The 21,382-nt window shown below is 38.6% G+C and overlaps 7 protein-coding genes across 7 annotated transcripts; 5 read left to right on the top strand and 2 right to left on the bottom strand.

The window, feature by feature from the left end:
- Positions 1 to 447: 447 nt before the first annotated feature.
- On the bottom strand, positions 448 to 2,819 carry PHYBLDRAFT_147994 (hypothetical protein; the record flags this gene model as incomplete). The annotated part of the gene is made up of 4 exons (XM_018431989.1): positions 448 to 975; positions 1,157 to 1,794; positions 1,878 to 2,642; positions 2,681 to 2,819. The coding sequence occupies 4 exons, from the start codon at positions 2,817 to 2,819 to the stop codon at positions 448 to 450; spliced, it is 2,070 nt and encodes a 689-aa protein (XP_018288808.1).
- Positions 2,820 to 3,950: 1,131 nt separating this feature from the next.
- PHYBLDRAFT_101790 (hypothetical protein) lies at positions 3,951 to 4,598 on the bottom strand (the record flags this gene model as incomplete). The annotated part of the gene is made up of 1 exon (XM_018427646.1): positions 3,951 to 4,598. A coding segment is annotated over one exon (648 nt), but the record flags the coding sequence as incomplete, so codon positions are not given.
- Positions 4,599 to 6,074: 1,476 nt separating this feature from the next.
- On the top strand, positions 6,075 to 10,071 carry PHYBLDRAFT_147992 (hypothetical protein; the record flags this gene model as incomplete). The annotated part of the gene is made up of 17 exons (XM_018431988.1): positions 6,075 to 6,174; positions 6,280 to 6,412; positions 6,511 to 7,036; positions 7,142 to 7,403; positions 7,485 to 7,615; positions 7,745 to 7,773; positions 7,837 to 7,961; positions 8,018 to 8,105; positions 8,164 to 8,246; positions 8,308 to 8,399; positions 8,458 to 8,511; positions 8,573 to 8,688; positions 8,760 to 8,960; positions 9,055 to 9,250; positions 9,338 to 9,854; positions 9,915 to 9,969; positions 10,035 to 10,071. 17 exons carry the CDS (start codon positions 6,075 to 6,077, stop codon positions 10,069 to 10,071), a joined length of 2,745 nt encoding a protein of 914 aa, XP_018288806.1.
- Positions 10,072 to 10,742: 671 nt separating this feature from the next.
- Positions 10,743 to 12,715, top strand: PHYBLDRAFT_187831 (hypothetical protein). The gene is made up of 5 exons (XM_018439428.1): positions 10,743 to 10,794; positions 10,931 to 11,155; positions 11,209 to 11,271; positions 11,346 to 12,011; positions 12,079 to 12,715. The coding sequence occupies exons 1-5, from the start codon at positions 10,747 to 10,749 to the stop codon at positions 12,535 to 12,537; spliced, it is 1,461 nt and encodes a 486-aa protein (XP_018288805.1). The 5' UTR covers positions 10,743 to 10,746; the 3' UTR covers positions 12,538 to 12,715.
- Positions 12,716 to 12,942: 227 nt separating this feature from the next.
- PHYBLDRAFT_64156 (hypothetical protein) lies at positions 12,943 to 17,879 on the top strand (the record flags this gene model as incomplete). Its single annotated transcript, XM_018441245.1, has 11 exons — positions 12,943 to 13,097; positions 13,402 to 13,507; positions 13,581 to 13,814; positions 13,902 to 14,195; positions 14,292 to 15,675; positions 15,717 to 15,835; positions 15,910 to 16,160; positions 16,466 to 16,714; positions 16,914 to 17,075; positions 17,371 to 17,552; positions 17,665 to 17,879. 11 exons carry the CDS (start codon positions 12,943 to 12,945, stop codon positions 17,877 to 17,879), a joined length of 3,351 nt encoding a protein of 1,116 aa, XP_018288804.1.
- A 644-nt stretch (positions 17,880 to 18,523) lies between these two features.
- Positions 18,524 to 19,938, top strand: PHYBLDRAFT_134993 (hypothetical protein; the record flags this gene model as incomplete). Its single annotated transcript, XM_018429691.1, has 3 exons — positions 18,524 to 18,821; positions 18,887 to 19,050; positions 19,168 to 19,938. The coding sequence occupies 3 exons, from the start codon at positions 18,524 to 18,526 to the stop codon at positions 19,771 to 19,773; spliced, it is 1,068 nt and encodes a 355-aa protein (XP_018288803.1). The 3' UTR covers positions 19,774 to 19,938.
- Positions 19,939 to 20,597: 659 nt separating this feature from the next.
- On the top strand, positions 20,598 to 21,237 carry PHYBLDRAFT_64158 (hypothetical protein; the record flags this gene model as incomplete). The annotated part of the gene is made up of 4 exons (XM_018441246.1): positions 20,598 to 20,718; positions 20,799 to 20,893; positions 20,923 to 21,030; positions 21,115 to 21,237. The coding sequence occupies 4 exons, from the start codon at positions 20,598 to 20,600 to the stop codon at positions 21,235 to 21,237; spliced, it is 447 nt and encodes a 148-aa protein (XP_018288802.1).
- Positions 21,238 to 21,382: the final 145 nt, after the last annotated feature.

Here is a 21,382-nt window from a genome sequence, read left to right as displayed (position 1 = left end):
ATGGGTAGCAAATAAGACATCATTAAATGGCTATTTCTCCTTTCAAGTTAATTTAAGCTTACACTTTTCCCATGAATTATTTGCACAATTTAAGATTATTTTTTTTTAAAATTATATCCACTCAATTTCATTTTTTCTTTAAAGAAAAACAACGATCATATATACACAATGAGTTTGGACATTTAATATAAAGATTAACAGTCAATTCATGTATATGAAAGATAATCAAGGTTACCATCTACTAGATAGGGTTGTTAAATATATAAAATTTTCTTGCTTTGTGTAAAAGAATGTGTGCCAGTTTTTTCAGTGAACAAATAACAAAAACGTATATATTCTTGTGCAGGGTGCACCTTTTTTATAATAGACAATTTTTGAAAAGAGGACATTTTTTGGAATTTAAGTACCGATTCCAAAATAGTATTTTTAAAGTCAGAAATGTGATATTTATTGATTTAATCTCAGCTTACGATGAGATTTGTGAAGCTTTGAGAATTGTTTCACGATTTCAAATGCATGTTCAGCATCATGACCAAGACTGTAGGCATTGATGTAGGCAAAACTTTTGTGGAAGTATCTTCGAATCTTTTCAGGGACATCATCTTCTGGTGGGCAAACACTATCCAGAAATGAATTGATTTTTCTATTCAATGATTGAAAAGAATAATCACATTCACGTCGTGCTTCTTTCTTGGCTGCTCCCCAGTATCTTTCGATCCAATTACATTCACAGTGGTATTTTGGATACAGTTCAAATTTGTGTCCACTGCCTTCAACTATTTCTTCGAGTGCTGATTTTTTGTTGGCAAAGTCTGGTTGTCTCTCCATAATATGGATTGCACAACATCTAGAATCAGCTGTCGCGACATTATTGCAAGAACGTTTTAAAGAGTATCTCTCTGCTTCGTTTCTATACATAGAACGTTGCTGTAATATGCCGCGAAGGCCAATGAAATATTTTTTGTATTTTTTATTCTAAGTATGAATAGTTTATAGACACGTCTTTTAGCATAAAGTGATCCCTTATTGTAATTGTATAAATTATGTTTCTATTCGGATAGGATTGTATATAAATCACTTACTTTATGGAGCCGAGACTCGATTACTTCATATTCTTTAAGTTTTTCTTCATTACTCTTTTTTTGAAAAAAAAAACTTTTTGCTGTTCTGCATAGTCGTATTGCTTTCTGACATAAAATGAGCTGTCACGAAATTTTCCCTGGCCTGAGTCACTGTCTTTTACTTCAATTGCACACAAGTTCATGTTTTGTGCCAAAAGAGCGTCTTCAGGATAGGCTTTATGATTGCTGCTTTGATCAAAAAGAAAAACAGCTACTGCATTTGGGTGTATGGCATTGAAAAGAGGTATTATATCTGTAAGCTGGGCACACATATGACTACTTTTCCAATAGCCTTCGTATTGAGCTCCAGGATAAAATACCACTCGCGAAGTTTTGTACTGGTCTCCTACATATCCTCTCATTGTTCCATGACAAGGGCATTGGAACTCGGAGATCATTATTGATCTACCCTCAGACTTTGGCAAACAATAGCTTTCACCATCTTCCACCCAGGCGTACTTTTGATAGTCATTAGCATAGAATGTACTTTCGTCATGTGTGACAAATACATGCTGTTTGACACCTTCTGGCAATTGAGGATATGACACAAGAGAAGGTGTAACATTGTCATATTTCTCAGAGTATTGATAGTATTTCATCATGCGTTTGCTCCATGCATTTCTATAAGTAAGCACATCCTCGCGCTCATGCCCATCAAAGTATACAACTTTTCCTGTAAAATAAACATAAGTTATATTAATGTGACATTGTATTTTTATAGAGAAAACCACATTCTGGTTTTCTATATTTGCCTACCTAAATGCTTAAAATAAAATCCCCAAGATATCAGCTTTCGTCTTAGGCAATCTGTAGACAACGGCTTAATTGCACTACCTTCGATCTCTAACTCATCTGATATTAAGCTGCTACCAATGGCCTTAGGCAGAATGACTTCTTTCAAGTGGACTGAAAGTCCAGCAATACTTCTTTTAGCTCTTGGCTGACTTCTGAACCATTCGAGTATTTGCTGCTTGATGTCTTCATCATCAAGAACAGAGACACGTTTGGCATGCTTGCCTTGTGCACCAAGACTGATTCGTCTAGTCTCCAAATACTCTTTTGCATGTTGGCGAATCTTACGGGCTCTGTACCAAGTAGATTTTTGCTTGTATACAATGTCGCTTGCAAACTTAGAAGCTGCCATTTTCTTCATGTCCGTATTGATCAAAGTATATAAGTAATGATATGCTCCTTCGTACTTTCCCATCTCTGCTACACCAAGTTTTTGCTGCTCTGAAGTCGAACTGATGACAGGTACTACGAACTTTGACAAGTCAATGATTGCGTCTTTTACTCTGCTTTTGAACTCTTCCTTTGACTCGACTTCATCTGCACTATCACTTTCTTCATCCAATCCAATTTCTGTCTCAGCAGAAGAAGAGTTTGCGATAGGCAAAAAAAAGGAGTCAACTCTAGCACTTCCTTTTGCTGCTTCTCTTTCTGCCTTTTTCAGTCTACGAACATGTCGAGATGAGTATGATGAACGATTGCGACTGTATTTTCCATTGAGAGCATCTTCAGCTTTTTGGTCCAAGAAAGTCCGAGATTTTTGACATCACTGCCAGAAGATTCCGAAATCTCGGGGGTAGGATCAACTTCCTTTCTAGCTAACTCTACACTTTCGCTCTGAGAGTGAGAAAGTCTTTTAGCAGCAGCTTTTTGAGATAAAGCTCTCATTTTAGAATTGATTTTTGGCATTGTCGATTGTGTTTTTATCAGGAACAAATTGTTTTTTTTAAAATAGATTGTCTTATTTAGTAACGTTTTACATTATGTAAGTTGATAAAGAACTCAGTTGGTTATATTATTGGTTGAAAAATGAAGCCATCATTTTGGCCGCACTGCTTAAACACTGAGATGTTACCTTGTTTAAAAAAATATTTTTGCAGAAAAATAGTAGATGTCTCACCGCAGAGAGTTTCTAAATAGCATTAAGAGCATATTAAAGCAAACAGAACTCAAAAATATTAAGATCCCAGAAAGCCTTTTGGCTTTCTAGTTTTATTAATAAAAAATACACACTATAAAAAGATACACTATAAGTTACACAAATATCAAATTAAAATCCAGGGAGCATTATTATTGGCCAGAAAATGAGGACATTTTTTGAGCCTCCCTGCTTAAATATCGAAACTTCATCTTGCTTAAAGTTTTTTTTTTGCAGAGAAGTAAAAGAAGTCTCACCGCAGAGATCTTGTAAATAGTAAAGCAAACGACTCAGCGGTAACAAAATTCAAAAAAATTAAGATCCCATAAAGCCTTATGGTTTTCTAATTTTACATATAAAAATTGTCGATTATAAAAAAGGTGCACCCTAGTGACATATTGTCTTGGTATGGAACGTGTATTCTAATTATTCAGAGAAATTCTACTCAATCGCCTATTTCCTGAGCACCTTGTCAGTAGAATCTTACTCTATTGCCATGAATTTATTATATATTACAAAGTATCGATACTTTGACAAAAAAATAAGCCTCTTCTCGTTTGATAAAGATAAGCTTGTTGTTGTTTTGTTTTATTTTCCTTTTAAAAAAATGCTAAAAAATTAAACAAAGATTTTTATTGCAAATATTTTAATCTTGATGAGTGAATCTTTGAGTGAGAGTATGTATGAGAAAGAGAGGGAGAGGGAGAGAGATAAAGTATAATTGAGTGATGATGAGAAAAAATTAACGAAAGCAAATAATAACAGGAGAGATATATAATAAAAATCTCATTGACTTAGAATCCACCACGGCCACGGCCACCGCGGAAATCACCGCGTCCTCCACCACGACCACCACGGAAATCACCGCGTCCTCCACCACGACCACCACGGAAATCTCCACGACCACCACGACCACCACGACCACCGCGGAAATCTCCACGGCCACCGCGACCACCACGGAAATCACCGCGACCACCACGACCACCACGGCCGCCACGGCCACCGCGATCGCCACGGCTGTTGACACGAGCAGAGTCGTCTCCACCGCTGAAGTCAGTACGGACAGGGCGTCCGTTGATGGCCATACCGTTCATGCCCTTTACAGCAGCTTCGGCTTCATCGGCAGTAGAGAACTGGACGTAACCAATGCCCTTAATCTGACCGGTCTCGCGGTTGGTGGGGAGTCTGACATCGCCAACAATGGTTCCGAACTTGGAGAAAGCAAGTGCAACGCTCTCTTCATCAAGATCGTGACTGAGATTGGCAATGAAAACGGTGTCGGTTTTGGGACCGTAGTTCTCGTCGTTCTTGCGTGGTGTGGCAGTGGTGGCCTCATCAACACGGATATTGCGACCCATGAATTCGCTACCATCCATTTTCAAGGCAGCAGCCTTGGCCTTCTTGGAAACAAAGTCTACATAGCAGAAACCTCTGCTCTTGCCGGTATCAGGGTCAATGCGGATTCTGACGTCCTTAACTTCACCACACTTGGAGAAGAAGTTGGAAACATCCTCAGAGGTGGCGCTCCAGTCGAGCTGACCGACCCAGACAGTAGCACCCTCGCTACCATAAACGGGCTTGTTAACGACCTCGACAGTAACCTTCTTGGCAGGGGGCTGATCTTCGGCATCGTCCTCAGCCTTACGCTTGGTACCGGTCTTGGCAGCAGATTCTTCATCAGAATCATCTCCAGATTCTTCTTCAGCATCAGATTCTTCCTCGGCATCAGAATCTTCTTCAGCATCAGAAGATTCCTCAGCATCAGACTCTTCCTCAGCATCAGACTCTTCGTTGGCCTTGATCTCAGCGGGAGACTCGCTGGCAGATTCAAACTCGGAGGAATCTTCAGAATCGCTAGAGTCAGAAACGTCTTCCTTCTTGACAACCTTGACAGGCTTGGTATTTTTCTTGGATCCTGCAGCAGTTGATTTGGCCATTTTGTATGTTATTTTTTTGTAACTGAAGTTTTTTTTTACAAAAATGGAAACGAAAAAGAAAAAGTTTATAGGAAAAAAATCTGACTTTTGTGACTTAGTTTTATGAAAAGAAAAAAGAAAAGGGGTTCAAAATGATAGTGCTGTCAAAAAGTATTAGATTTTGAATAAGTTTCAAGTCAAACAATGCTAGTAATACAAACACGACATTTACCCAAGAATTTTGACATTTTTCTGAGCCATCGTTTTTCCTATTATTTTTTTAAAAAAATTTATTGGTAAAAAAAACTTTTGTACAGTAATAGTAAGTATTAGACATTATGTATAGCCTGTTTCTAACAACCCATAATAGCGGTTATATCTGAGGTGGTACAAAAAATGCAGCGGCCAGATACGGCACCTCAAATCATCTTCTATGAGTCTGATAGATCACCAAAAGTGTGATTAAAGAATGTATACTAGGTTACTGAAGAGGTGTCGTTTTTGTATAGTTGTTACTTTGGGTACAGATTGAAATGTACTTTACAAATAAGTTTCCTAAATTCATTCTTACACAAATGAGAGTCCCTCTTTTACTTTCTCTCTCTCTCTCTCTTTATATATAGTAGATATTTTTGATGGTTTTTGATTAAACTCATTTGATTGGGCATATGATTTATAAATGTCCAGTAAAAACCTGTTCTACTCAAAATAATACTATCCACCCGGGAATGTTTGGTGGACATGTACGGCACATCTCAGCCATATTTAATTGTCTTTTGAACAGTAGTTTGATTTCACCATTTTCTTTTCTCAAAGCAAACTATCTTATGAGCAGAGTGAAAGAGGCCGATAAGTTATTTAAAGCCATTTAAACAGCATAGAAATTTGGTATAAAAGTAAGCTTAAAGTCCATAAAAAAAAGGGGGTTTATTCACATGAACAGTATGAGAAAATAATAATATTAATAATAATACGCAAGATTCTTTACCCAGGTTGATAAACAACGGACACACAACACACGCACACGCACACGCACACACACACATACCCATATACATATATATAAATAAAATACCACCTTTCTTGATTCATTAACATCAACTACATTACATGGTGAATCTAACACTCAGTAAAACATGGCAAATCCTCGGCCCATTCTCTATTGGAATGCGTGAACAAGATTTTGGTTCAGATCCTTTAGAAGCCTATGGTAAAGTACACACGCACATACGTTTATATTAATAATACAGCTCATCTATAAACCTCTGGTCATTATTATTTTTCTTTTTTTTCTCCTTCTTCTTCTTTTGCTTAGGCGGATTCTACCGACTGCCTTATTCTGAACAAGCCAAGTACCCCTCTGAGCTGGTTGAAGGAGGTTTGGTTAGCTGGAGCTCTGTTGAGGCCATAGAAGGTCAGGTAGGCCCGATAAATTTTCCTCATGTGCGGTGAGTAAGCACTTTTTTTTGTCCCTTGTATATATTAAAATGTTAAACATATATATATATATATATATATATGTAATATGGATTGATTTGGAATAAAGTTGGCAAGAAAATACAGTTCCATTCGGATGGTCGATTGAGCAGTATCAAGCATGGGCACGTACAGTACTTGTATTGGATCAGCCGACGACGTTCTTGATGCAAGTTAAAGGAGTCTCGGAATTCTATATTAATACCACTCGCTATTCAGGAGACTGTTATGGATATGGAACAATACGCCATGTTATTAGGCTTGAAAAAGGTTTACACATGATTCAAGTGAGAATGATCCATGATGTACGAGTCAACGGTGGAGGCCATTACCCACCCCAGTGCAGCTTCCGTGTCTTTCTTGATAAGATTGAGAATTCTGAATTGGATGGGGGTGTGGTGTGTTTAAAAGATTATACATCTTTGGAGGTAGAGCATGATATACTGGTTCCTTCTTATCTGGCTGATTTGGGGTTTGCAGGCCAGTACGGAAGTGTATCGCTCCAAAACTATGGTCTGTCTCCTCTGAGAATAAAATCCATTACCGTACAATTGACCAGAGATGATCAGGGTTTGAATGGCCAGGAAGAATGTGAGGTGTGTAAAGATATAAGAATAGTATATATACACACATCATTTGAGAGCTTTACTTGGTAAAAAAAATATATTTGATATTCAAACTTCTTTGTGTATTACTGTTAGACAGTATCTGGCTTGATTGATTCCAAGAGTGTGATCATTGCACCAGGACAGGCATGCTCTGTTGGATTCAGTTTCTATCTCAAGACACCCGTAGCAGATGTGACTGATCTAAAGATGGCACTTTTGATCCAAACCGTAATGGAGACCCAAACAGCTGAAAAGATATCTATGTTGGTAGCTACTGTCAACATTAAGCCAGTAGATTGGACCAACTCTGCATTCTGTTACACTTTTACGGACTATGATGGCACAGTACAATATGGTAAATACTAGTGCTATTATTTTGTTAAAAAAAAGGAAACGTATCTTAATTTTGGACCTTTATTTTCCTTTGATAATTTAGCCATGGCAAAGAAACCCCGTATACTAGACACTGACCCCACTAAACCCATCTTGCTTGCTCTGCATGGTGCTGGTGTACAAGCAAACTCTGAATTTTGGACCGAATCCATTCGTACCCAGCAGAATTCTTGGGTAAGGCGTCTGTACCTAGCACGCAACCAAATAAAGAGATTAAAAGAAATATGACAAATCGGTTGAATTCCGAGAGAAAGAAGGAAGAAGAAGAAAAAAAAACTGACGTGTTTATTCCGGAACAAATAGATTGTATTTCCTACAGGTCGTACACCATGGTAATGCTAAAAGTTATACGTTGGTCTAACACATCTGTTCTGATTGACTGTATATATATGTAGGGGTTACGATTGGCATGGTCCTAGTATGAAGAATGCATTTAAAGCACTCGAGAGCCTCTCGTCAATCAAAGATTTAATTACTCCAGTAAATACCAGCATTGACAATAGCGATGACTGGGTCTTGGGTAATTGTTATGCTATAATATTAATTATTGTTTTATCTATTAACTCTTGACTATAGTGAGCACCTCTTTACAGGGTAATCAGACCCATAAAGATAAAGAAGTGTGGGTAGTTGGTGATGTTAATCGTGTGATTTATATCGGCAAGTAATGTCTTTTCTTTTCTTCTCAATATCTGTCGTGGTCTGATGTGATTCTAACTGAGGCATTTGTGGTCAATAGGACACAGTAATGGTGGACAGGGTGCATGGTATCTTGGATCACATTACCCTGACAAAGCAATTGCAGGTAGATCCCATAGTTTGTATTATTGAAATTCTTCTATGAAACTAATAATAAAATATTGTAGTGGTTCCTGCCGCCGGTTACATCAAGATTCAAGATTATGTTTCGTACGCCAATTGGAATGGGTCTTCCTATGCTGATCCATTATTAAGAGGAGTAAGATTTTTTTTTTTGCTTTCAATATTATATCGATGCAAAACTTACCACAAAATAGCTACTGGAATGTGCTATTGCTGAATACAACAATGATTTACACCTTAGTAATATGGTAAGTGTAAACACATAAATGATCCGCTAGCCTCTATTGATAGCGTATGTATGCTCTATAGAGAGGCTTGGCAGTCTTACCACGCGTTGGGAGTGAAGATGATAATGTACCGCCGCTACATACACGAAAATATTGTCGTCTTTTGAACGAGGTGGCCAAAGATCCTTGTGCAATCAGGTAATTAGGTATGAAGGTTGGGCATGTGAATAAAGGTAATCCTAACATTGGAGAAAACGCACGTGTATCAGTGTATCCGAAGTACCGGAGAAGGGACATTGGTGGAGCAGTGTTCTGGACGATGATATTATTCAGAAATTTCTTGACCAACAGATACAGAAGGGTACAAAAGATGTGCCTGATTGGAAGGATTTTATGGTATCGGTAATAAATCCGGCTGGAACTGGCAGTGTTAGGGGAATTGAAGTGGAGCAACTTGATATTCCTTTTAGGTAGGTTGTGAGTCTATTTATTACTTTCTTGCTATATTAAAAATGTATACAAAAATAAACATTACCAATATAACACAACGTGCATCGAGTTTAGACTTGGAAAAATAAAGGCTTCAAAGCTAGCCAGTCATCAGATTTCTTTAAAAACAGTCAATGTGTCGGCTTTTAAGATACATCCCTGGCTTGGTACATGGACCGAGCTCGTGGTGGATGGCCAGGTGTTTTATTATGCGGACACAACGACTGACTCGGTTCTGTTTGTTAAGGATTACAAAGGTAGTCCGTGGAAGGTAGGCTAGCGGGTCTTGTAAACAATATTTAAGGTTATTGGGATCAATACAACTCATTTAATTTATTTGTGATATTTTTTTTAAAAGATTGTAGATCAAGTTAGTTGGCCTCCAAGCGGGATAAGAAGCAAGGCGACATATGGGCCTATACACCGGATGTATGAGTCTAGCCGACCTTTGATCATCCGGGTGCCCAGTGATGTTCGAGGATCTCTAAAGATGATATTCAAACATACGGCTCTTCAGTTGAGCCATGATTGGTATCTGTATGGACGTGGAAATACACTGATTATTGGAGACCAAGAAGAAGTTCCGGTGACAGAGAGCTGTGAGTTATCATTCCAGATCTACCTTGGTCTCCCTAGTCAGAACCGGGCATTGAGGTGTCTGCTGGACCGAGTTCCAAGCGATATAAGCTTGACTGAAACAAGTATTGGAGTTGGGCAGCGTACATTTGATGAGCCTGGAACGGGCATACTGTCTCTTGTCCCAGGTGTGCATTCGAATGAATTGGGTATCCTGGTGGCGGGACTGGATGTGGCGGGCTTTGATGCGGCGTGCAGACTCCTACCAAGGCGCACAGGCATGCTTGTACCTGAATGGAGTAAGTAACAACATGTAATAGGCAAGGAGACCAGGCTGACTAAAATAGAATTCTCAATAGTTATCACTACACCTGAGACCAGATCAAAGGGCATAGGTGGAATTGTCGGTGGAGGGTAAGATAGAGTATAGCTTATATTTTTATATTTTCCTTTTTGAAGTATTAATTCTTATTCTACAGATACTATGATAATCGATGGCGATCGTTTGGATATTAATGAGACCAAACGCTCCAAAAGCGCGTCTAAATAGAGCATAATAAACGCGTCGTAACTATTTTCTTTATCCTCCACAAGACGGACTTGGTTGGAGGGAAACGTAGGGGGAGGGGGATGATATTGGATCAGGATCGAATGACAATTGGATTGTATAAACTCGTGTTAAAGAACTTAGTTTGTTCTGGTGTGCTGTGCTGTGGGTATATGTGGTGTTTTGCAGGAGATTCCTTTTGGTTCATATAATAGGTAGCTCTTACTGGAGCCTTTATTTCTTTTTTCTCAAAATATATTTAATAAAGGTTTGAATTTTAAGTCCTACAAGTGACTGAGAATATATATCTAACTCCACTTGTTAAACAGAAAGTGTGCATGTATGTGTATGTGCAAACCCTTTGTACACACATGGCTATTGATGATCCTTTCCTTTTTTGGATTATAATTTTATTTTAATTTTTCACTTTCAACCCTTCTGAGCTTTTGGTTGTCTTAATTCAGTTGCACAATCAGTCTGTCACTTATGAATGAGGGAGGGGGAAGCCCAATTTTATATTATTTTAGTTTGTGGTTCTCGCCTATTGGTGTGACTCTGAAAGGAACACCAAAAATATGGGGTGAATCTCACAAGTAAAACCCTCATTCTCTTTTCTCTCTTCTTACTCTCTTTCTCACCCAAACATGGCCACTCCACCTAAAACAGAACCTATTTCGATACTAAAATCTTCTGTAAGCCTTTATATCATACTTCTTTTTATTTTATATTCTTTATCGTTTGATTCACATTCACTTTTTATTTTATTTTCTTACAAAAAAAAGGCAACTAATAATTTAATGAATCAATCAATCAATCAAACCTCATTAGTCCAATCCCAGATCTGGGCCATCGGAATATGCTAATCGAACTGCCCGAATTGTTCTTAGTGACGATGAAGACGAAGACCATCACGATAACCCAAACCGTTTCCTTTCTGATGGAGAAGAAGACGACCCACCAGCATTACCCGTTTCCGACGATGCAGTTGAACTTTTGAAAAACGAAAAGGTCGTATTATCTGGATATCTTCGCAAAAAGGGCGAAAAAAGAAGAGTAAGTCAAATTATCAGATGACAACAATACAAAGATATTCATATTATCTATAGACATGGAAAAAACGTTGGTTTGTTCTCAGGACCACAAAACTAGCCATGTACAAAGATGACAAGGTAAGAAAAAAACTTGGAGATTATACATTTTTTTTAAAGAAGAAGAAAAACGCTGAGCCAGGCATTGTTTAAAGGAATACAAACTCCTGCGGATTATTGATCTACATGAGATTCACAGTGTCGTACAAGTGACCTCAAAGAACAAGTACAAATATGTATTTGCAATCATCACACCCAGGCGTATGTATTATGTTCAAGCCAAGGACCAGCACGATATGGACGTTTGGTTTGAGCAGATTGAACGAGCAAAGCAAGAATTGAAGCTCTATGACACGGACGATGATGCAAGTCTTAAAGACCGGGATCAGGACTACGCCAAAGATGTCATTAGCTCCTACCAGTCAAATCATGCCGCCAACATGCTACACCAACGTCGTTCATCTACAACTACAAACGAACACATTTCAGAAACCCCGCAGACTACTCGTTCCCATGTCCCTCCAGTCGATATTCCAAGAGTCTCCACATCTGCTCATGGTGCCTACTCCACATCTCACACCTACCCTCTCTCGCCCGGCTCAGACCAACAGGCTCAGATGCAGATTGTCGAAGGATTGGCAAGCTCAGAAGATGACGAAGAGTATGGCTACAATGAAGATATTATGAATGCACAACTTGAAGAGACCCGTAACAAGGTGCTTATTGAAGGCTATCTCATGAAACTTGGTCGCAACAAGAGCTGGAGAAAGCGTTGGTTTGTTCTTCGTACAGACACCTTGGCATATTATGAAGACGAAAAGGTATATATATATAAAGATTTTCTTACAAAATGTTAAATTCATCATCGATACTAACTTTGGTATCTAGGAATATTCTCCCCATCGTATTATTCCTTTGACTCACATTATTGACTCACTTGAAATTGAGCCAATCAGTAAAAGCAAACAGTACTGCTTCAAGATTATCATTCCAAAGCGCAGCTATGTTTTATGTGCCAGCACCGTAGTTGACCTCGAATCTTGGCTTGATGCTCTGAGTGTGGCTGTTCGACGTGCAAAGAAGGAAGAAAGTGAGACCAAGTCCAGTCCTCACACACACTCTCATCCTCATCCTCATCCTCGCCCTACTTCCCACACCCCTGACACAGCAGGCTATTCCCTCGAAAAAAGTACAACACTCTCATCAAACGAGTCCTTTGATAACTCAAGCCACATTAGTGGAGCCGGCGGCGTTGGTGGTGCAGGTGGTGCACTAGGAGGATCATCTCCAAGTGGTCTTACAAAAATTCACTCAAGACATTCTGAATTACTTGAAAGGGCAAAATAACCCAGAAAGAAAACTCAAGAAAATACACACCCACACACCCACACACCCACACACACACACACACATATATATATTCCCACTCAAGCCATTCACTTAGTCACATTTACACATACTCCCTACATATTATTACTCATTTACATTTTACATCAAAAACAAGATTTCATTTTCGTATATCTTCTTTACAAAAATAACCCATTTTTACCCTAAAGAGGTTGTGTTTTGTTCAGTCCCATGGTTTATACTATCATGTGCTCCCATTGAGCCAAAGGATTGAGTTACACTCGTACATCAATTCCTTTGGAGGGCAGTTGACTTCTTGGTCCTTTGAGTAAAGATAGAATAAGAAATAGATTTGGAAACAATAGATCAAAAGGTTTCTCAGGCAAAGCAAACAACTTTAGAATTATGTACAAGTCACCATTCACCTGGAGTCCAGGAACAAACTCATTTCTTGCCATTCTCCATCCAACAAGTGATGGATCCCGATTAGAATTACTAAAGCCTGAATGGTCATCCTTATCTAAAGATACTGGCTTTAGTTCTAGTATCATCGCAAAAGTAAATACAACAAAAAGGTACGCTATTAATTTTCTTTTACGTGCATTTATGTGTGTATGTAAAATAATTGTGTAAACATTCTTATTTATTGTTGTTATTCAATAGATGTAATGCATTGGATTGGGATAATGTTACTCTAGAACGGCCATTAGGATTAATAACTTGCGGAATGAGCAATGGGGACATTGAACTCTGGGACCCTGCCAAGATTATTGAAAAAGGGCATGTGAAATAAGAAGAAAAAGAAAAAGAAAAAGAAGTATGGTTTGGTTGAATTTTATTGAATTAACCGTCTGGATTACATAGAAACACAGTTGTATCCACACTTTCAGGTCACACTGCCGAAATTGAGAGTCTGGCCCTGAGCCGACTGGAGCCCCATATGCTGGCCTCTACAGGTGCCAAAGGAGAAGTAATGTTTTTTTTTAAAAAAATGTCGATATATACCATTTGAAGATTCTCATTAATTAGTGGTAAACATAAAGGTGTTTGTGTGGGATATGAACCATTTGGTCAAGCCGTATGTACCAGGTGTTCCATCAGTAAGGATGGATGTTGTCACAGGTGTCTCATGGAACAGCCAGGTGCCACATATTTTGTCTACATGCTCCAATAATGGCTTTACTTCTGTGTGGGATCTTCGTAGCAGGAGAGAAATAATGTCGTTAACAGCCCAGTTTACTACTAGTACTCAAGCTGTCCAATGGAATCCCCAAGTAGTAAGCTCCAAATTAAATGGATTGGAATGGGGTACAAGTTATTTTATATAAAGAGTTGTCTTAACATTATCTTTTTTTTATGTATAGGCCACACAGCTGGTAGCAGCCTCAGAAGATTTTTCTTCTGTTATTCATATTTGGGATCTTAGACAGAATCGTCGACCTTCCAAGACATTGGTGGGCCATGAGCAGACAATCATCAGTCTATCATGGTCTTATAACAGCCCTGGCCAATTATTATCGACAGACAAGGCTGGAAGGACACTCCAATGGGACCCTTCACTAGGGACGCTTGTAGAAGAACTAGGTAGCCACAATCAATATGCTTTATGGTGCCCTCAAAGACCTGATTCATTTGCATCATGTTCTCTTGACGGAAAGGTAATATATATATATAATTTTGATATTCAGGTATCTAAACTATTAGATTAACTCTCTCGTGATTTATGATATTATTATTTTTTACTACCTGAATAGATCAAATTTTGCTCTATCCAAAGCAACCTCCCAAACGTTCCTGTAAAACAAGAGCTCCCTATATCTCCTCATCCTCGGACTGATTCGCGCCCAATTTATCGATCTGTGGGTGCTTCGTTTGGATACAACGGAAAGCTTGTCATATTCCGATCACGTTTGTCAAAATCAAACATCAATACCCCTGTACCTCAAGTACATATTATGGATATCCAGCCCTTGCCAGAGGTTACCCAAAGGGCCGAGAAACTGTTTAGGTGTCTCAGTCAGGATCTTGATGGAAGTATTGATCGACTAATTGATAAGAAAATTCAACTAGAATATAAATCTCAGGAATGGAAAATGCTGGGCGCATTAGTATCAAAGGACCCAAGACAGACAATTATAGGTCTCGTGGAAGATAAGAGAGTTCCAATGGAGTACAACAAATCAGTCGATGAGATGAGCCCTGATATGATACGACGTAAAGATAGCGATAGAGATAGAGATATGGATATCAAGATATCAAGATGCGTTTCTGTGGGTGATTTTGGATCAGCCGTTGATCTTTGCATAGAATCCAATCGTATGGCGGAGGCATTATTGATGGCCACCTGTGGCGACAAAGATCTTCTGAAACGCACACAAACTATTTACTTTGAGCAGAGGGTCTGTCCACCTTCCTATTTGTGCCTGGTCAAACATATCTTACGCAATGATCTACATTCTATGACCCATCAGTCACCGGTAGAGGATTGGCCTCATATTATTGCCGCCATTTGTACGTTTGCTAGTCCTTCTGAGTTACAAGTGTTACTCAATGCATTTGGAGATCGACTCTTGAAAAGTTTTAGATCGCAAGCTCTTATCTGCTATATGGCAGCAGGGAACATGACAAAGGTTTGTGAGATCTGGTTACAGTACTACGACCCCGTACGCACCACTGCTGTCCAGCTTCAGGATCTAGTCGAGCGTCTGTCTGTGTTCCAAAAGATTACCGGATTTGAGGCTAGTAAGAAGGACCCACCTCATGTGTTTGAGCGTCTTTACCAAGTATATTGTGATTATGCTCACTTGATGGCTACCCATGGAAGACTTGATATCGCACTTTATTACTATTCAATTATCCCAAATATTTTTCACAATACGCCTCAAATGCTGGTGTTGTACGATCGAATCTACCGAGCATCTTCTTCTATTGAGGCTGAAAACCTTAGAATACCTCCCCTGGCCTTTGAATACCAAGAAATTCTATGTAAACCGGATCTACAAAATAAGCCCCCGGAAAACACCCAGTCCACAGACCCTTCTCTCAAAGCCAGAGTTTCTCCAAATAAGCCAGCCTTTGACGCATTACAAGATCCTCTCTCTCCTCACGAGTTACCTCTATTAGAAAAGAAGCGATTTCGTAAGTAAATTATTACATTGTTGTATTTCATTTGGCTTGAGCATTTTTCAGTAACCTGCGCATAATAGCAAAAGATGACAAGAGCCACATTATACCTGAACAACGAATTATATACACGGTACTAGTAAAAGAACTTCGAGAAGCTAGGCGATGTTCTCCCGTAAGTCGTGGTATTCTTATCTCTTGTTTTATTGGAAGAAATAACATTCGTTGTTGTTGTTGTTGTTGTTCTAGATTAATCATAAAAGAACATTAGATGATACTGAGCGTAGACTCAAGATACTGTTTGATCAATTGAACAATCAGCAAGTGTCAGAGACTGTTGTTGGCTGTATGTTATCTCTTGTGAAGGCCCTTGAAAAAGGAGAATATGAAGAGGCAGAAAGGATCCAGGTAGAATTAGTGGCCACTTGTTATGATGCTTGTGGGTCATGGCTTGTAGGTGTCAAACGTTTAATTGGTCATGCCAAACAATTAAATTGTGGGTAGAATTGTGAAGGACCTTTTTTTATTACTTTTATTATTTCCTTTGGTCTTTGTCTTTGTGGTTATTATTATCATTATTATCATTATTATCATTAGCATAAAATTATACATACACATATTCTTTTTTATCATTATTTTTAAAGAAAAAAATTAATACTTGTCAAAGAAGTCTGTAAAAAAGAATAACTAAGCAATTATAATCTCAAACTGCATATACAACAAACTTCAGCCTCAAACATTTCGGTGCACTTGTTTATATATATATATATTGTCTGTATGTTTATTTATTAAAAAATGCTCATAGACGTCACGATGATCCTTCTTCTTTCTTGGTTTATGATTCAATGATGGATTCACCTACTTCATTGAATGATCGTGATGATGAAGGATCTGATCCTCAATCTAATCATCATACATGGTTAACAGCCTCAATGTCAGTACAATCTCTCACTGGACTTCATGACTCTTCTTGTCCTAGGGCCACTGAAGATACAGTTGGCATGCGACGTGGAACAAGTCAACAACCAAGTGTTGAACCCTTTCATATACGAGCGTGAGTAAAAAGAAAAGTGTGGGAAGGGGGGGAATATAAACAAATGTATAAATATTACATTAATATCGGGAAAATATATATTAAAAGAAATATACCAATAATGTATAAAGATAAAGATAAAGATTAAAAGGAAAGACAAGAAAGAATGGGGAATAGTTGAATATAGATTAGGATTTGAAATGATAACAGATTTTATTAGGACAAGGGGCAGGAGAAACTCGTTTAGCAGTTTTCTCACCACCAAACATACGCCCTTACTGAGCCGATCAAGAAGGATTACCACTCAGACAGGGGATCTGAATGGTCATCAAGAACATGAAAATACATTTCGTAAAGCCCACAGACCGCGTTCTTATTCAGAGTAAGTCAAATTCATATGCATTCTTCTCGTTGATCGTTATCAAATTTAAGTTGACTTTGTAGAGTGATTCCTGTACCAACTCCTGTGGAACGCGCGCCTCCTATTTCAATTACAAACAAGACGCCAATATACGAATACTATGGATTTGTTATGTATTTGGCGTCGTTTGTTGTGTTTGGTAAGGAAAGAGAGTTTCTGAACTGACCATTTAAAGAAAAAAGGGCTTTATTTGATCTGGGCATATGTGCCTGATAGGATCTTTCATAAGCTTGGTATCACGTACTACCCTAATCAGTAAGTCTACAACTGCACAAGCAACATATAGAGATGAACTGATGTCGCATTTTTTGTTGGGAAGGTATTGGGCTCTGGCGATTCCTATCTGGATCATGACTTTTGTCTGGTTCATCTTTGTGTCTTTTATTAGCTACAATCTTATGAACACTGCTCCTCTTGATTCATATGCCTGTATTACTGGTAAAGACACACCTAAAATAAATGAAAGCAAAAAATTAAAAGAGAAAAAGAAAAGCTTAATTGTAGTAATAATAATGTTAATATATATATATATAAATAAAATACACAATAGACGACCATGCGAACATGATGGAAGCGCCTCTGCCTTTGGACAACAGACCCTCTGATTGGATGCCCGAGCTCCACGACCTCCCGATCAGTCTGGTCAATGCCCTCTTGTATAGCCCATCCAATCAATTGCCCGTATCTACTGAAGACACTGAAGAAGAGCGTGATGCACTGATGCCCCTTCGCACGTCCCGTAAATACGTCATTGGCCACTCTTAACTATGAGCTACTGATCGAAGAATCCACTTGTATTCATGGCTTTGATCTGGTCAAAAATAATTATTAAATAAAATAAGAATAATGTTATTGGTGGAGATTGAGATGCCATCTCAAAGATAGACTAGACACGTGCTACCAAGATAAGCCAAACAGAGACATCTTATCAACGATTCCCGCAAAAAGCTTATCGATTCTTTTTTAAGATCATTACCATGACAACTATATAAAAAAAACTACTCCAAGAGAAAGAGAGAAGAAAAGAGAAGGAGAAGCATTAAATCTGGGTTTCTATTACAGAGGACAATAGTATATCCGTCTATATGATATGTAGAAAACAGGACAACTATATGTCAATTAATAATAAAAACAAAAATGAAAAAAAGAGAAAACTATAATGAAAGTATAGAAGTCAAAATGAAAGAGCTATAATGAGAGCACTATAAAAGGTAAGATAGATAAGCTTATGGTTGGGCAATGATAAGTACAAGAAAGGATGCCAACTTTTTTTTCCTACTCATGATATGATAGCTGATAAACATTAGGTCTTGGGGTTTATATCAGTACACGCCCTATTGTTTGGCAGAGGTATATAAACAACTAACTTTATTTGATTTACCATTCATCACACCTCTTCTTTATCCAATATGGCTGTCGTTTCTAACTCTGCTATTCTTTCGAAATACCTTGCCCTCGAACAAAAGGGTCAAGTCCAGGTTGAATACGTCTGGATTGATGGCTTTAGCCAGCTCAGAAGCAAGACCAAGACCGTCGACAAGGTCCCAACATCCGTCTCTGATCTTTCCGAGTGGAACTATGATGGCTCTTCAACTGGCCAGGCCGAGGGTCACGATTCCGATGTCCTCATCCAGCCCGTTGCTCTTTTCTCAGACCCTTTCCGTGGTGGCGACAACAAGTTTGTTATTTGCGAGACCTTCAACCCTGGTAAGGAACAATACAGACTACACTATCCATTTTATTTTTATTTCCTAAACAGTTATTCTATTTAGATGGCACTCCCCACAAGTCTAACTACCGTTTCGAATGTGAGAAGATCATGACTTTGTACGCTGATTCCAAGCCTTGGTTCGGTATTGAGCAGGAATACATGCTTTTTGACCCAGAGACCAACAAGCCATATGGCTGGCCCAAGCATGGTTTCCCTGAACCTCAGGTAAAAATAAAATAAATTAATACACTACACTAGACTACACTATACAATACGCTATAAGGATTTGGAGTTGAACTTGAGCGGACATTATTTTCTTATATCTATCTACTTGTTGTCTAGGGTAAATACTATTGCGGTGTCGGTGCTGGCAAGATCTTTGGTCGTGATATCATTGAAGCTCACTACCGCGCTTGTCTGTACGCTGGTGTCAACATCTCGGGTGTGAATGCAGAAGTTGCCCCTGGTCAGTTTGAGTTCCAGGTTGGTCCTTGTGAGGGTATTTCCATGGGTGACCACTTGTGGGCCGCCCGTTACCTTCTCGAACGCGTTTCGGAAGACTTTGGTATCGTGGTCTCTATCCACCCCAAGCCTATCAAGGGTGACTGGAACGGTGCTGGTTGCCATACCAACTTCTCTACCGAGGAAATGCGTAATGAGGGAGGTTTGGCTGCTATCGAAAAGTCGATCCAGAAGATTGGCAAGCGCCACGCAGCTCACATTGCCGTCTATGGTGAAGACAACGATCAGCGCCTCACAGGTCGCCACGAAACCGGTCGTATTGACCAGTTCAGCTATGGCGTTGCCAACCGTGGTGCATCAATCCGTATTCCCCGCCATGTTGGCAAGGAGGGCAAGGGCTACTTTGAGGACAGACGCCCTGCCAGTAACATGGATCCTTACAGAGTCACTGCCATTATTCTCGAGTCTACCTTTGCCGACATCTAAATTCCATTCGGAAATTGAATCTCTTTTTTCCTTTTTCCTTTTTCTCTTAATTTTTTTTATGAACTTCTTTACTATCTCGAATAAGCTTGCTATGCTGTACAGTAATCCAATCAACATATTAGTCCGCTATTGTTAATAATAATACATTTACTACCATTATTTATTTAAGTTTTTATGTCTGGGAGAACTCCGCGTATGCTTTTGCATAATCGATTTGCCGGATAACGGGTTTAGCTGTAGCTTTCTAAAGGATAATGAAGTCATTAGAAGAAGAAAAAAGTCAAGCCAAGCATGCTGTGTAACTTGCCCCGCAAAATAATAATAATAATAATAATAATATAGAAAAGGAAGAATAAGAATAAGAAGAGCAAGGTCAAGAGATGCTGTCGAAAAATTGTCAAAGATTATTAATTAGATATTTGACTTTGATATTCAAAGTGGGAAGGGTTCACAGAATAGTTTTGATTTTTAATAATAAGGTATAAGGTTATGCCCTTTTGTTAAATAGAGAAATAAATACAAATTGTGATGTACAAGAATTGTATTGTAGGGCCACAGTGGCATTCTCATAATTTTGAAAGACAAAATTTGTCTTTTAATAAGATCCCGCTAGATACCAGTTTCTATAAATGAATTGCGTGTGTATTGGCAAATATTTTTCTTCGCTTAAAATATGAATACGCTGGAAGATGAGGACAAAGAGATAGAACATATAAGATAGATGAGATTGAATTGAAACAAATATGAAAAAATTAAAAAACGATTAGCCACTGAAATCAGACCAACTACCGAGAGTACTATACACCCACTACTGATTTCCATATATGGGAATGCGGGGTCATGGAATACTAGGAAAACCGTTCAATTGTCCGGGGATCTTAAGTATGGAACAAGCAGTCGTCGTATCTTTTGTGTGCGATATTTATTGGATCTGCGGTTTGAGCTGTGAGTAATAGCTGGAACCAATCGTAGCCATTGACGCACAATTTCAAACCTAAACAGACAATAATAATAATGAGACCAAGATGCGAGCCAAAAGAATTCAATAAGCCAAAAGAAAAGACTAGAGAACACAAATGGTAGTAAAGAGCATACAACAGATCGTCTATCTTATGCGCAAGTAAGCCCTGTCAACTTACGTATCAACAGGGTCCTTCTTATAACAAGCTCTTCACCGCGGATATGCTACGGTATTTGGACCTCTTATCCGTTATAGGAACACTGTGGCCCATTCGTGCACCTTATCTTGATTGCAGCGTATGGCTTCTGCATGCTTCATCAGTTTTACTCAGCAAAAGATAGATGCTAATAATAATAATAATCTTGGATAAACCACAATAGTTGAAGCAAAACAACATCAAAAGAAATACACATATGAGCTACCAGTATCATAGCAATGTGAAGCCAAGTTCTTCTTGGCTCGGTGGGGATATCACCTTCCAGGAACATAATCAAAACGTGTAACATTAGGCATTGGGGATGATGTCTCGTAACACATCAACCCCCTTTTTTGTAGATGTTGAATCCCAGCCGAATTGTGTGTCAAACCAAACCCAGACAGAAGAAGGAAAATAAAAAATTAGGAACTATAAAAGCTCTAGGATGCAAC

Source organism: Phycomyces blakesleeanus, assembly GCF_001638985.1.
Source record: "Phycomyces blakesleeanus NRRL 1555(-) unplaced genomic scaffold PHYBLscaffold_17, whole genome shotgun sequence".
NCBI lineage: Eukaryota > Fungi > Mucoromycota > Mucoromycetes > Mucorales > Phycomycetaceae > Phycomyces > Phycomyces blakesleeanus.
This window is presented reverse-complemented; position numbering and strand designations above follow the sequence as displayed.